This window comes from Meles meles, chromosome 16 (assembly GCF_922984935.1).
Source record: "Meles meles chromosome 16, mMelMel3.1 paternal haplotype, whole genome shotgun sequence".
In the NCBI taxonomy this organism is placed as follows: Eukaryota; Metazoa; Chordata; class Mammalia; order Carnivora; family Mustelidae; genus Meles; species Meles meles.
In genome coordinates, this window is record NC_060081.1 from 32,476,595 (window position 1) to 32,493,096 (window position 16,502).

At 43.3% G+C, this 16,502-nt stretch overlaps 1 protein-coding gene across 1 annotated transcript in view; it reads left to right on the forward strand.

Moving 5' to 3' along the window:
- LOC123926583 overlaps positions 1 to 16,502 on the forward strand; it is a 31,720-nt gene that overhangs the window by 13,768 nt on the left and 1,450 nt on the right. Inside the window, exons 5-11 of the mRNA XM_045980537.1 lie at positions 229 to 2,064; positions 3,121 to 3,863; positions 4,410 to 8,243; positions 8,493 to 9,843; positions 9,997 to 10,940; positions 11,442 to 11,497; positions 11,606 to 16,430. Coding sequence (XP_045836493.1) covers positions 229 to 2,064; positions 3,121 to 3,863; positions 4,410 to 8,243; positions 8,493 to 9,843; positions 9,997 to 10,940; positions 11,442 to 11,497; positions 11,606 to 16,430 — 13,589 coding nt within the window. The remainder of the gene's footprint in view (positions 1 to 228; positions 2,065 to 3,120; positions 3,864 to 4,409; positions 8,244 to 8,492; positions 9,844 to 9,996; positions 10,941 to 11,441; positions 11,498 to 11,605; positions 16,431 to 16,502) is intronic.

A 16,502-nucleotide genomic window follows, 5' to 3' on the forward strand; every position in this document is an offset into this window, starting at 1 on the left:
AGGTTTTAGTCCATGGATCATTTCTGATTGGAATGGAGACCCATACCGTCCTCTCCTCCTGGTAGAGGAATTCTTCACACAAGTAATTGATATTGGGGAAAACAATCTCTTTTGTTGTTATTGTTCTCCCTCGGGCCAAAATATTTCACATTTGAAATAGCCGTTACCTTTCCCTTTTCCTACTTTTTCCAGCCTCAAAGCAAATGGAAACTTTTCTTTATTTCTTAGATCAAGTCTTAAGAAATTATGTTTGCCTGAATCACAGGATGTGATTTCTTCCTCCACCTTCTCTGTGCTTGTGGCTCAGAAGCCTGTTTTACCCTGTTGTGGCTGTAAGAAGGCAAAACATTCTACTAAGGACAGCAGCTCCTTTGGATCATTATGCAACAACTCCTGCCTGTCCCACCTTCCCGTCTTTTCTGAAGGAACAACCTGGCAACTCCGGAGCCATAGTTTACCTATTTTACCCAAAACCCAGTCTTCCATGTTCAGGAACAAAGGCACACCCCTGCCTCCTTTTCAGCTCTCAGAGTTTGGGAAATCAAAACTTTTACAGAATTTGGCAGCTCTTTCACCCTTAAGATCCCAAAACTCTTTTATCAACTCTATGTTTGAATCCCCAGATCTCCGCCAACAAGAAAAAACAAAGAATGGGGGAGAGAGCAAGAGTCATTTGACATTGCATCATGGGCCAGATTTTATTTTCACCAAGGCAAGACCACGATTCTCGGGGTGGGCTCCAATCCGGCTTTCTCCTTTAGCTAGGTGGGAGTTAGAGGGACATATGGCTTGGAAGGTTTATACTTTGAGGGAACAAGCAGTGCCTCTGCCTGTGAGGGAATCATGGGGAATGCTGAATTATTTAATTGAGGCACAAGGAGGAGTTCCTGAACCAGAGAAACCTCAAATCCAGGTATCTGTGCCCATTCATCAAAGCACTGAACAAAGTCTCTACAATAAATTCCCAAACTGTCCATCATTTCAGCTCCATGTGAATATTGGAGTGGAATCTGGATTAAATAGAACAGAAACAAAAATTTCACAGTCACTTATCCCAGGTAAGCAGTCACAACTTGGGGATGGCCCCCAAATCCTTACATCCAGGCCCTTAGTTACATCATTGGGCACTCCACTTCCCAAAAATTTAGGAGCTGACATAATTCCAGAGAAAACCACTGGACTGCAGAAGGAGCCAAAACATGTCCTAGAACTTAATATAGAACAGAGGGTCATAGGTCGTCTGGAAAAAAGGATTCAGCAGCATAAGTCCCACATGACTAATGTGGAATTGACCCCAAGTCTACCATGTCAAGTTACAGATAGTATAAAGGTAACTCCTTTAGCTTTACTTCAAGTCATGGATTCGATGGGGATGATCCCAGAATCACATTCAGAAGTGATAGAATCTGTAGGTTTGTTCCCACAGCCACCAGCCAAAGTTGGGAAACCAATGGAAACCACAAAAAAAGTGAGTGTAAGCACTAAACCATCATATCAAGTCACTGAACCAGTGGAGGTAACACCAAGTGCTCAGCATCGAGTTATGGAATCAAAGATGACCTCCAGACCAGTGAATCAAGTCACAGATAATGTGACGGTAACTCCTGCAGCATTGCTTCAAGTCACAGATTCTATGGGGATGATTAATGAATCACATCCACATATCATAAAACCAGTGGGAAAAACCCCAAGAACACCATCCCAAGCCATGAAATCAGGGGAAATAGCCACATCATTGGACCATAAAGTTATACCATCAGGAAAGATGCATCCAAAGGCAAAATATACAGTTGTGGAAACTGTGGAAATGACTTTTGGGCCACATCCTAAAGTTACTGAATCAGTGAATATAACCTTAAATCCAGAAAGTCAAATCACAGGACCATTGAAGATTCCTCCAGGGCCAATATGTCAAAATACAAGATCACTGGAAATGATCTCCAGTCCATCGCATCAAGTTACTGATTACACGAAAGTTACTCCAGTGGCACAATTACAAGCTATGGATTCCATGGGAATAATTCCACCAGCACCGCCACATGTTATAGAATCTGGAGATTCACAGTCTGAAATTGCAACTTTGGCCCCAGGAGCAACTCAACCAGTCGGTTTGACATCTTCTAGCTGTCCTCCTACTATTGGTCCACCTGGAGTTGTAGGATCTGTGGGTTTACCTCCAAAGCCACCACTTAAAATCACAGAATCAGTAGGGATGATTCCAATGCCATCACATCAATCCATACACTCTTTAAAGGTAACCCCAGCAGCACTGGGGTCACCCATGGGAATGATCATAACACCACAATCACAAGTTGTAGAAACTCAGGATTTGACCTCAAGGCCAGTATCTCAAGTCAGGAAACCTCTGGAGTTGACTCCTGGGTCACGGATTCAAGTGCAAGACTCTGTGGAGATGACTCCACAACCATATGTTCAAGGCACAAAAACTACAGCATTAACCCCAGGGCTACCTCATCAGGTCATGGAATCTCCACGTTTGACCCCAAGGCATCAAATCTTAGAATCTTCAGAGATGTGTCCAAGGCAAAGCCATCAAATTATGGAAACTATGGGGTTGGCTTCTGACCCCATAATCAGAAATCTGGCTGAGCCAAAACAGTCACATCATCAAATAATGGAACATTTAGGGACAGTCCCAAGATCACTGGGTCAAAGAGCACCATCTAAGGAAATGAGCCAAGAGCCACTGCATCAAGTCACAGAATCTGCAGTAATGACCACTACATCTCTACTTCCAGGTGCAGAATATCTGGGGGTGAAGCCAATGCCACAAGTTAAGACTGTGGATTCTATGAAGTTATCCCCAGGATTGCAGAATGTAAAATCTATAGACGTAACTCCAGGTTCGGTCCCACAGATGGTAAAATATGGACAGCCGATCCCAACTGTGAGCCCTATAGAACTGGCCCCAGAACTTCAACTGCAGACTGTAAAATCTAATGAGTTGGCACCTATTTCACAGCTGGAAAGTGGGAATTCTGTGCAGTTAGCCCCAGGGTCTCAGCTTCAAGGTGTGAAATCTATTCATTTGAACCTAGGAACACAACAACAAAGTGGAAAATCTGCTGAGTTAGCCCAGGCACCACACTTGCAAAATAGGAAATCGCTAGATTTGACCCACAATTCACAGTTGCAAGGTCTGGAATATGTTCATTTGGCCCTCCCACCGAAGTTTTCAGATACAAAAGCTGTGGAGTTGATCCTAAGACCACCACAGGAAGATAAGAAATCTATGGAGTTTGCCTCAAAGCCATGGTTACCAGATGAAAGATCTAAGGAGACAGCCCCAGTACTATTGCTTAAAGATGTGAAATTTCCTCAAATGGCAGAATGTAGAAATGTGATTCCTGAAACACAGGTGGAAAGTATGAAATATGAGGAGCCAAGCTCAGGGGCACACATTCAAGCAGTAAACTCTGTAGAGCTGAACCTCAAGCCAAATCATCAAGCCACAGAACCTGAAGGATTAACCCCATGGCACCAAGCTTTGGAATCTTCAGGAATGATCACAGAGCCAGGATATCAAGGAGCAGAAGTAGAGTTGACTTCCAACCCTTGTCACCACAGGAAAGAATCTATGGAGTTGACACAACCATCTTTAAGAAGTACTCCAGGGCCATTGAACCAGACTTCAGAATGTATGCAGGCAAACTCAGTGCCGTTCCAAGATGCTCTTGAGACAATGCTCCAAGACGTAAAAGCCCTGGAGACTCGAATGCCTCAACACATAATACAAGAATCTCCAGCGTTAGTACCAGGATCAGAGATGCAAGGAATAAATCCAGAAGTGTTGAACCCAGAGTCCCAAAGTATGACGTTTGTTCACCTGAATCTAGGACCATATTCAGAATTTAGGAACTATAAGAAGTTGACCTCAGAACCTGAATTTCAAGGTATGAAATCTGTGCCACTGACCCCAGAACCACAGCCCCAAAGTACAAAACCTGACGGGTTAGCTCTAGGTCCATTAATGCATGGCAATACAGCTGTGGATTTAACTGTACCACTGGAAGTATCTAAGAGGTTGATTCCTGAAACACGCTTACATGTTGAATCGAGGAAACTAAGCTTGGAACCACATTTACTAGCAAAGACATCTTTGGGTCCAACTTCTAGACCAAGGCATCAAGACACAGCCTCTGTAAGGTTAGCTTCTGAGACCTGGCCACAAGAGGAGGAATCTGTGAAGTTAATCCCACAGCAAGTCACAGGAACTCCTGCGATGATGCCCAGGCCATGTTTTCAGAATTTTTCAGAGATGACTCTGGGGCCAGGCCATCAAGACACAGAAACTGCACAGCTGTTTTCTGGGACTTTGCGCCAAGTGGCATTAACACCAAAACCAACAGGTCAAGTTATAGAATCTACGGGAATGACTCTAAAGCCACACCTTCAAGTTACTGAGCCTTCAGAGGTACCCCTAAGGTCAGAATACGAAAACACAGAACCTTATGGGTTGGCATTGTCTCAAGTTGAAAATATCCAGGAGACAATGCCAGTACCACCATATTCAGTAAAAGGATCCCTGGAATTGACTTTGGGACCACAAATGCAATATGAGAAATCAGAGCCACTAATGCAAAATTTGAAATCTGTGAAGTTAACCCCTGTGTCATCCCCAGTAGTGGTGGGATCTAAGCAATTTATCACAGGACCAAAACGACATGTTCCGGAGTTGACCCCAGAGCCACAGTTCCAGGGAGTAAAGTCTATGCAGCTGCATCCAGAGCCACAATTACAAGACGTGGAATATGTTAATTTAATCCAACAGCCAGCTACTACTGGAATGGTAGAATCTGAGAAGCTGGTACAAGAACCAATACTACAACATATAATATCAGAGGAATTGACTAAGGCGGCACAGCTTCAGGATGTGAAATTGATCCCAGGGCCACATTTGCAAAGTGTCAGATTTTCAAATTTACCTCCAGGACCACCTTTTCAAGGAGAAAAGCCTGTAGATTTCATCTCAGAGTCCCCACATCATAGTGTGAAATCTGATGCACTGACCCCAGGTTCCCCAGTGCAAAAAATCAAATTGTCAGACTTTACCCCAGGGCTAAAGCATCAAAGTGTTATGTCCGTACAATTGTCTCCAGAACCAGAAACTCAAGGTATGAAATCTGTGGAACAAAACTCAGGACCACGCTTGCAAGATGTCAGATTTTCTGATTTGACCTTAGAACCAAAGCATCAAGGTTTGAAACATGTGCAATGTATACCGGGAACACAGGTTCAAGATATACAATCCTTGGGATTTGTAACAGAATCACCTTTGCCATTAAGCCAAGGGCTCTTGAGTGAAAATATGAAAACTCTTCCGTCTATTGAAGGATCACAGTTTCACAGCACGCAGTCTATGAAGTTGACCTCAGAACTACAGTTTCAAGGTGTGCAGTCTCAGGAACTGCACCTAGGGCCAAGGCAGCAAGATGTCAAATTTTCTGAATTGACTTCAGGGCCAAAACTTCAAGCTGTCAAATTTGGGGAGCAAACCCCAGGATCAGTGTTTAATGGTGTAAATTCTGTGGAGATGACTCCAGAATTAGCATTTCAAGATTCTAAATTAGCAAAGACACCTCCAAGGCTTCAAGATATAAAACAGGTGGGGCTTACCCCAGGGCCATGGTTACAAGATGTCAAATTTTGTGATCGGACATCAGGAACGCAACCTCAAGGTGTGAAAACTTCAGAGTTAAACTCAGGGCCACAACTACAACATGTGAAATTTTTTGAGTTGACCCCAAACCCAAAGATGCAAGGAGTAAGATCTGTGGGGTTGTCCCCAGGACCTCAAAAGCAAGTGGTCAAGCCTGATATGCTAGTACCAGAGACACAGTTTCAAGGTGTAAAAAAATTAGGGAGGGACCAAATGTCCAACTTGGAAGGTAACATTTCTTATCGAATTGTCTCTCAGCCAGAGAAACCAGATGCAATATCTATGGGGTTGACTCCTGAGTTACAGTTGCCAAGTGTAAACTATTCTGAGTTGGCTAGAAGAACAAAGTTACAAGGTATAAAATCTTCTGAATTGATCCGAGGGCCAGGTGTGGGGGGTATGAAACCAATGGAGCTGACCCCAGACTCAAAACTTCAAGGTGTAAAATCTGAGTTGTTGACCTCGGAGCTGAAAGATGTGAAATCTGTGGTCTTAACTACAGGACAGGGTCCAAAAGGTACGAAATCTACTTTGCCAACCCCTAGTCCACAGCTGGAAGGTGAGAAATCTATGGAGATAACTGCAGTGCCATGGATAGACTATGTCAAACCTGTGAAAAGTACCAAAGATACCAAGCTTCAAGGTACAACTTCTGACTTGATTCTGCATGCAAGAATTCAAGACTCCAAAGCTGTGGAGTTGTTCCAAAGAACACAAATGCAAGATGTGCAAACTGTGGAATTGAAAATTGAAAGTGAGAAATCTGTGCCTTTTGCACCAGGGCCATTACTCCAAGGGTCTGAACTGCAAGGTGTGAAACCCAAGGAACTGACTTTAGAGCCACAAATCCAAGATAGTAAATTTGTCGACAGTACCCCGTGTTTCAGGCATCAAAGTTTAAAATCTGTAGAGGAAACTCCAGATTCAGAGCCGCAATGTGTACAATCTGTAAAGTGGACCCCAAGGCTAAACAAGCAGGAAGTAAAATCTGTGAAAGTGACCAGAAGATCAAAGTCTCAAGGAGTAAAAACTATGGATTTTGCCCCAAGGCAACAGTTTCAAGAGACAGCACTCATGAATTTAACTTCTGGGCCAGAACAGGATGGCACGATATCTGTAATCTCACCAAAGCAGCAATGTGTGAATTCAGAGCAGGTGAAGAGAGGGGCTATGTCGGACGATAAGCTGTCTTTGGAGTTACTTCCAGAGCTAAAATTTAAAGGTAAAAAACTAGTAGACCTCAATTTTGAGTTACAGTTTAAAAGTATGAAATCAGACTTGACTCCAGAATCAAATATTCAAGGTTTAAAACCTAAAGAATTCAAGCCTGATCCACTTGAACCACAGTTGCAAAGCATAAAGTCTCCTAAGTTGACCCCAGGGTCACCATTGCACCAAATTGAAGTCTCAGAGTTTGCTTCAGAGCCACAGCTTTGTGTAAAAACCGTTGAGTTAAAACAAGAGCCACTGCTTGAAAGTATGAGATGCATTCAGTGGATACCAGGACCTAAGTTCCAAGCTGTGAAATCTGTAGAGTTAAATCTCAGGTCACAGTCTCAAGGTGTTAAATCCCTAGGGTTGAGATCTTTGACACAGTTAAGAGATGTGAAGTCATCTGAATTGACTCTAGGGTCAAAAACTCAAGGTGCGACATATACAGAGTTCAACCTTGGGCCACAGTTGCAGAACATGAAAATCCCTGGGGTGCTCCCAGGAACACAGCTGCACAAAGGGAAGCTTTTGGCATCAACCTCAGAGCCACAGCTTCGAGATGTAAAAACTACTGAGCTCAAAAAAGAGCCACAGCTGGAAAGAATGAGGTGTATCCAGTGGATACCAGGACCTGATTTCCAAGGTGTGAAGTCTATAGGGTTACAGTCTCAAGGTGTCAAGTCTCTAGGGTTGAAACCTTTGATACAGTTAAGAGATAGAAAGTCATCTGCGTTAACTCCAAGGCCAAAGCTCCAAGATACGCAATCTTCAGCATCACTCCAGGAACATAAGCTTCAGGACTGTGATTTGACACCTTGTCTACAGGTTAGAAGTGTGAAATCATGTGAGCTGACTTCAGGGTCAAAGCTCTGTGATATAAAATTTATGCCACTGAAATCTAGGCTTTGCATGCATGATGGGAAATCTAAATTGACTGCAAAATCAAAGCTTCAAGAAGCGAAACCCTTACATTCATCCCCAGGAGCACAGCTTCAACGTGTGAAGTCTCTGGTGCTTATGGAAGATTCACAGCTTCCTGGTGTGAAATCTGGCGTATTAAGCCAAAGGTCACAATTACAAAGCAATACAACTATAGAATTGAACTCCCCACTACACTTGACAAGCATGAAGTCATCTGAATTGACTCTTCAGACAAAGCTTCAAGGTGTGAAATCTGAGAATTTCAACTCTGGGTCACAGTGGCATGATCTAAAACCTTCTAAGTTGTCACCTGAGGTAAAGTCCCAAGATAAGACATTTACTGAGTTAAATCCAAGTTCACAGTTGAAAGGTATAACATTTTCTACATTGATCACAGGGACAAAGATTCAAGGTACCAAATGTACAGATTTCAACCTTGGGCCATTGTTACAACATGTGAATTCTTCTGAAAGGACCTCAAAGACAAAGCTTCAAAATGTAAAACATAAAGAAAGCTGTCCCAGTCCCCAGGTGCAAGTTGTGAAATCTTCTGACCTGACCCTTGGATCAAAGCTTCAAAATGTGCAATTGGTGTTCAACCCTGACCCACAGTTTCAAGGAGTGAAAAGTTCTAAATCAATTTCAGAAACAAAGATTCAAGATATGGAGTCTGTGAATGTCAAACCTGGGCCACAGCTGAGACGTGTGAAATCTTCTGAACTGATACAGGGGACAAAGCTTCAAAAAGTGAAGTCTGTGGATTTCAAGTCAGGCCCACAGTTGGAAGATGGGGCATCTTCTAGATTGGTCATGGGTATAAAGCTTCAAGATGTAAAATCTCTGAATTTTAAGTCTGGACCACACTTGAAGGATGTGATATCTTCACAACTGATCCCAAGGGAAAAGCTTCCAGGTGTGAAATCTGCAGAACTGAAAGCTAATCCAAAGTTACAAGGTGAGAAATCTTCTGATTTGATCCTGGAGAGGAAGTTTTCAGGTGTGAAAGCAGGCCCACAGTTACAAGATGTGAAATGTTCTGAGTTGATCATGGGTATAAAGCTTCAAGATAAAAAATCAGCAGGGTTTGGTTCTAGATCACACTTGCAAGGTATGAGATCTTCTGAAGTGATCCCAGGGTCAAAACTTCAAGAAGGGAAACCCTCTGAGTTCAACCACGGTCCAAAGCTACAAGGTGGGAAATCTGATTTAATTCAGATGAGGAAGCTTCAAGGTGTGAAATCTGTGGAGTTCAACCCTGGACCTCAGAGACAAGGTGAGAAATCTGACTTGATGCTAGAGTGCAGACTCCAAGATTTGAAATCTGTTGAGTTAAAACCTGTTCTGCAGTTACAAGGTGTACCATCTTCTGAGTTAACGCCAAAAACAAAGCTTCAAAATGGAGAACATGTGGAGCTCCTTACCAGACCCACGTGGCAAGACATGAAACCTCTTGAATTGACTCTAGGTGCAAAGACCCAAGATGTGAAATCTTTGGGGTTTGAGTCAGTCCCACAGTTACAAAATAGGAAATTGCCTATGTCGACACCAGGATCACACATTCAAGCCCTGAAATCTCTGAAATTCAGCCCTGGGGCGAAGTTGCAAGGTGCAAAATCTCCTGAGTCTGTAAAGCTTCAAATAATGAACACCACAAAGGTCAACCATGACCTAGAACTCCAGGTCACAAAACCCTCTGAGTTAGCTTTGGAATCAAAGATTTGCAATGTGATATCTTCCGAGTTCAATGCTGGGAAGCCGCGGCAAGAAGAGAAGTCTTTTAAGTTGAAACCATGGCCAGAGCTTCAAAGTGTGAAATTTGTGGTATACAACCCTGGACTACATTTGCAACATATAAAATCTTCAGAATTGTGCAAAGAGACAAAGCCCCAAGATGTGAAATCTAAGGAATCCAATCCTGAGCAACAGTGGCAAGATGTTAAATCTTCTGAGTTATGCCAGGGATCAAGGCCTCAAGGTATGTCATCTTTCAAGTTCAATCCTGGGCCACAGTTACAAGAGATAAAACCCGAGTTGTGCACAGACAGGAAGCTTCCATATGAGCAATTTCTGGAAACGAAGCATCAGCCTAAATTACAAGGTGGGAAATCCTCTGAATTTAATCTAGCCCCACAGCTTCAGTGTATAAATGTTAGGCCATTCAGTACTGGACCACAACTGAACAGGGTAAAATCTGAGTTGAATTCTGGATCAGAGTCTCGAGGTATAAAATCCCAGGTGTTCTGCCCTGGGCCACCTTTGCAAGATGTGAATTCTTCTGCATTTATTTCAAAACCAAAACTTCAGTGTGTAAATTCTGTTGGATGCAAATCTGAGCCACCCTTGCAAGGTATAAACCCTTCTGAATTAACTTCAGTTTCAAAACGTCAAGGTACAAAGTCTTCTGAGTTGAGTTCAGAGATCCCAAGGGAGACGACTATGGTGTTCAACCTTGATCCACCTTCGCAAGATTTGAAATCTGAATTGATTCCAGGGTCAAAGTTTCTTGCTATAGCACCTATGGAATGCAGCCCTGAGCCACAGATGAAGTGTATAAATTCTTCTAAGTTGAATCCAGAGCCAAAATTACAATGTGCAAATTCTGTGGGGTGCAAACCTGGGCCACCTTTGCAAGGCGTACAGTACTTTGAACTGATTCCAGGGACAAAATGTCAAGGTACAGGATCTCAGGTGAATCCGGGATCCAAGAATCCAAGTGAGACATCTATGGTGTTCAGCGCTGAACCACATGTACAAGATTTAAAATCCGAATTGATTCCAGGGTCAAAGTTTCTTGCTGTAGCACCCATGGAACGCAACCCTGGGCCACAGATGAAGTGTGTAAATTCTTTTGAGTTGGATCCAGAGCCAAAGTTACAATGTGCTAATTCTGTGGGGTCTGAACTCGGGCCACCTTTGCAAGGTATACAATCTTTTGAGTTGACTTCAGGGGTTAAATGTCAAGGTATGGGATCTTTTGATTTGAATCTGGGGTCAGAAGTTCTAGGTATGAAATCTCTTATGTTCAACCCTGTGCAACATTTACAAAATGTGAAACATGAATTTAGTCCAGGGACAAAGTTTCAAGGTATAACATCACAAGAATTAAACTGTGGCCCACAGCTGCAAGGCGTGAATTCTTCTGATTTGAATTTTGGGTCAGAACTTCAATGCATAAATGCTATAAAGTTTAATCCAGACCCACAGATGCAAGGCATGAAACCCTCTGAATTGAATCCTACGTCAGAATATCAAGGTACAAAATCTATTCTGTTCAACGCTGGACCACATTTGCAAGGTGTGAAAGCTTCTGAGTTAATTCCAGGGACAAAGTTTCCAGAAATACAGTTTTTGGAGAACCACTGTGGGTCACAGCAACAAGTTATGCACCCAGTGTTCACTTTAGGCTCTTCACTGCATGGCAGGAAATCTGTGTTATTTTTACCAAAGCCACTGCTTGAAGATGTAAGGTCTGTGAAGATGAACAAAGAGCCAGTGTCTTGTGGTGGAAATTCTGTGAAACTGGCTTCAGGCTCTAAGCTGCAGGACTTGAAGTGTGAGATGTTTGCACTAGAGCCATGTTTTACAAAAGTGAAATCTGTGGAGTTAAATCCAGGGCCACATCCTCAAGGTATGAATTCTGGGGAGCTGCCCTCACACCTCAGGCAGCATAGTGAGAGCTCTGTGGTGTTTGCACCAAAGTTGTGTTTTCAAGATGTGAAATCTCTGGAGTTGAAACCAGGGCCACAACCTCAAGATGTGAATTCGAAGGATTTGATTTCTTGCCTCAGGCAGAAATCTGTGGTGTTTGAATCAGAGCCATGTTCTCAAGATGTGACATCTTTGAAGTCAAACCTACAGCTACAGCCTCAAGGTGCTAATTCTTCAGGGTTTCCATCATGCCTAAGGTCCCCAAGTGTTAATTCTGAGGTCTTTGCACCGGAACTATGTTTTCAAGATGGGAAATCTGTAGAGTTGACACCAGGGTCCCAACAGCAAGGTATGAATTGCCAAGAGCTGACTTCAGGATGGCACGGTATGAAATCAATAGTGTTGGCACCAGAGCCAACTAAGAAGTTCATACCAGGACCCATGTTGAGTAGTGTTAAATTTTCAAATTTGTCTCCAGAATCACAACGACAGGGTGAGAAACCTTTGGAGTTTCCTCCAGAAGCAAAGTTGCAAAGTATAAAACATGTGAAATTGTCTTCAGCATCTCTGCAACAAGATATAAAATCTGTAGAGTTACTATCGGGGTCACTGCTTCAAAGAACAAAATCTGAGGAACTAACTCCAAAGAGGAGCTATCAAATCACAGACTCCTCTGAGATGATCCCTAGGCCAGGGCATCAATTTGTAGAAGGTGCAGAGATGATCCCAACACCAAAGCCTCAAGTCCCTAAATCTGTGAATTTGGTGATCCCAACACCAAAGCATCAAGTCTCCAAGTCTGTAAATTTGATTTCAGTACCAGTTTATCATACCACAGAAAGGTTGGCACATCAAGGCAATGAAACTGTAGAAAACTCTATGGGGTTGACCCCAAAGTCAACAAGTAAAACCATGGAATCTCCAGGAATGCCTCTAAGGCTAGATCTTCAAGTACCAGAATCTGATGATCTGACTCACGTGCTAAGGAATCAAGGCTCTGAATCCTTGGAATTAACCTTAAAGAAAATCCCAGAAACACTAGAGTTGCTCTCTCAGTCATGGCCTCAAGTTAAGGACTTGGGGGAATCACATACAAGGTCAGTGCAGGAAGTTACAGGATCTGAAGAGATGGCACCAAAGCCCAAGCATCACACTACAGAAACTATGGGGTTGACCTCCAAGGCAAGGCCAACAGAGAAGGAACTCCTTGGCATGACCCCAAAGCCAATAAGTAAAACCACTGGATATACAGAGAGCGCTCCAAGGCCCAATCCTCCCTTTGGCATGACCCCAAAACCAATAAGTAAAACCACTGGATATACAGAGAGCGCTCCAAGGCCCAATCCTCCCTTTGTGGAGGTGATCTCCAAGAAAAGACTGCGAAGGGAAGAATCAGAAGCACTGACTACAAAGTCATTACATCACGTCCCAGAATCTTCAGAGATGACACCAAGGCTAAGATATCGAGTTCCGGAATCTGTGGCTTCAACCTCTAAGCAATGGCTTCAAAGGGAGGACTCTTTAGATTTGTCCCCAAGGCAAAGAGGTCAAGTTACAGGACATGCAGAATCTGTAGAGCTCACATCTGAGACATGGCAGCAAGGGGATGGACCAATGGGGCTGACACAGTCACAGAATCAAAGTATGAAATATTCACAGATAGCTCCAGGACTACAGGGTCAAATTACAGAGTTTATGAGGATTAGTCCAAAGCCGCTAGATCAAGTCACAGGATCTACAAAGACACAGCTTCAAGCTGCTCAACCAATAGGAATAACCTCAGTAAGCCCCCCCAAGGTTGTTGAATATGGGAAAGTGACTCCTGGGCCACCACTTCAGGTTGTAACTTCTGTAGCATTAACACCAGGGGGAACCTCTCAAATGGTAGACTACATTGAACTGACTCCAAAAGTACAAGATGTGAGACCTTCCGAGTTTACCTCAGGGCTACGGTTGCAAAGTGTAAAATCAAAGGAATTAACCACAGAGCCAAGCCACCAAATTTTGGATATAACGAAGTCCACAGGGTTTCAAATTGTAAAGACTGTGTTAATCCCAGGGCCACCACTTCAAACTGTAAATTCTGAGGAATTAGCACCACTACCAATTCCTCAGATTATAGAACCACTAGGAGTCTCCTTAGGATCAGCTACTGAAGTAATAGATTGTTTGGATTTCTTCCCAAGGCCACACCTTCAAGAAATGGAAGAACCTGTAGAACTAACTCTGAGGCCAAATACTGAAGAGAAATCTTCAGAATCACTCTCACAGCTAGCATTTAGTTTGCAGGAATCTACAGTGTTCACTCATGAACAAGGGCTTCATGCTGGGAAAGTAATGGGGATAAATATAGGGCCTCCTCAAACCATGCAATGTGAGGATTTGAATCTAGTACAGGTATATCAGAAGAGGGCATCTGAGGATTTTATTTCAACAGAGGAGTTACAAATAGGGAATTATTTCTCTAGATTTCTACAGAACTCCTCAAACTCGCTCATCTCAAGCTCTGCTGAAGCATCTGAATTAGGAAACCTTTGTGATTTGGAGATGCCAGAAGTGTCAAGGGCCTTGGATATAAAAAACTTTGGGACAGATATTTTGCAGTCTGAAGAATACTTTCTAGACTCTACTATGATACAAACTTCAACCCTTCCCTTGTCTCTTCACAATCAACCCTCTGATAAGACAGCTAACATTGTAGAAACCCCACATTTTGAGATCCCAGGAGTGGGTGTCATATCTAAGAGGACTGATAAGAAGCCGGTGGGGAAGCTAGAGAATTCACTCCAGCACCTATCCCAACATCCACTGCAAAGCTGGAGATCACCATCTAGGACCTTCCAGTCAGGATCAGGAACTCAAAGAGGCCTTAACTGGTCTGTCTTGAGCAGACAACAGAATGTCTGGGAGAATCACTCCTGGAGACAGCGACTACCCAGAAGATATCTCTCCAATATGCTAGTGTTAGGGAATGTCTTGGGCACCACTATGGAAAGGAACCTTTGTTCTCAAACACCTTTAACGGGAAGAGCCACTGCAGATATCTGTCAATCTATTCAGAATTTATTTGGGGTTCCTGCGGAACTGATGCAACTTTCCAAGAATCTGCTAGAGAAGAGTCGAAGTATTATTTCTCGGACTTCAGTGTCCAGAAACTACATTCAGAGACACACTTCATATCATGGTCACAAACAAAGAATAGCCTTAAGGATGTGGACACGTAGCTCCATGTCCTCCATAATACAGCAATACTCTGGGGCTAGCGCAAAAATAAAGAAAAGTTCGAAGCTTAGTGATATATCCCAGGAAGTCATTCAGCACGTGCCTGTTTCGTGTACAGAGGGCCAGCCTCCTGTCCCAGTAAATTTAGAGTCTTCCTTCCATACACTTTTCACTAGGAAAGATTCTGTTCCAATGGAAGAGAGTGAGAACTCACAGAGTTCACAGACAAGGATTTTTGAGTCCCAACACTGTCTCGAGCCAAGTTATCTTCCCCAGGCCAAGACTGACTTGTCAGAACAGTTCCAGTTGCTACAAGATCTGAAGCTAAAAGTAGCAGCAAAACTGTTAAGGAGTCAAATACTCCCCCATGTACCTCCACCTCTAACTTCAGGTCTGGTTTTAAAATACCCTATGCGCCTACAGTGTGGCCGATGTGTAGGACTTAATTGCTGTCATAAATTACAGGGCACGTTGCGGCCTTACCTTCTTATCTACCCACAGCTCCACCTTGTAAGCACTCCCAAAGACCACGGAGAGATTAGGTTGCATCTTGGCTTTAGGATGCGAACTAGGAAAAGATCCCAAGTCCCAAAGCATCACAGAAGAGACAGATCCATCACATCAAGGAGTTCTATATCACCATCACTAAGGAAAGCTAAAGTCTACACTCGAGCTTCCAAGAGTCCTACTTCTACAATGGATTTCCAGTCTGTATCTTCCCCATCTCCTGCTCCTGTACAAGTCCACATCAGGCAAAGACAGTATAGGATCCCTGCCCTAGCAGGAAAGATGACAGTTGGAGGGCCAGGGCGCTATGAGTTTACTCAAGTTCACTCTCTACCAGAGAGTGACTCTGAAAGCCATCAGGATGAAAAATGGTCTAAAAGGAGAACCAAAAAGACCCGTAGTTCAAAATACCCAAAGAAAAGAATCACTATGGGAGGCAGGACACAAAACACAGAGTTCTATACAAATGGTAGAACCACAATACGGAGTCGTCCTCGGGATTTACCAGCCCAGTTAAGAAGGAAGAGGAATGGAGCATCTCAGACAACTACTGCCTCTTCAAAAAGACAATCTAAGAAACCCTCCCAACCCAAATTCATTCCACTGCTTTTTCAAGGTCTAAAGAAAGCATTCCAGACGGCACACAGAATTATGGGTTTTGCTGGACAGAAGCCTGAGGACAGGTCAAGGCCAGACCATTTGTGTTCAAGCAAAAACCACGATCCAAAACAAAAAGCCAGAGATTATTCCTCATCGAGAGATATCAAAAGAGAGAGGATGTCAGTTGCTAAGCTAAAGCCAACAGACATCACCACTAAGAAGGAGAAGATGTTATGGGAAGAAATACAGCAATTCAGATCAGCTCATCAACCAAAAAGAGGTAGCTCTTTCCAACTTAAACATACCCAACTACCCAAGCCCATGGTTTCCCAAAGAAGTGCTATTTTCAAAACCACTTCAGTCGGACAGACTGTGGTTATTCTTCAAAACGACAATAGCAGCAAAGGTAAGAAAAACTCCTACAGATGTGAAATCTCTAGCCAGGAGTCCAAGAGCTCCAAAATAGGAACCAAAGTTCAAGTCAGAGGGAGAAATCTACATGGTTCACTTAAGAGAACCTCACACAGTCACCTTAAAGAGACACTCACACCCAAGAAGCAAAACCACCATAGCTTCTTAAGGGAGAGAACCCCATGTAATTCCTCTGAAAGGAGTCATCACAGACCCTCTGAGAGGAGCCATCAAAGTCCTTCTCTAAAGAGACATCACAGTCCCTCTGAGAGGAGCTACCGAAGTCTTTCCGTAAAGAGCC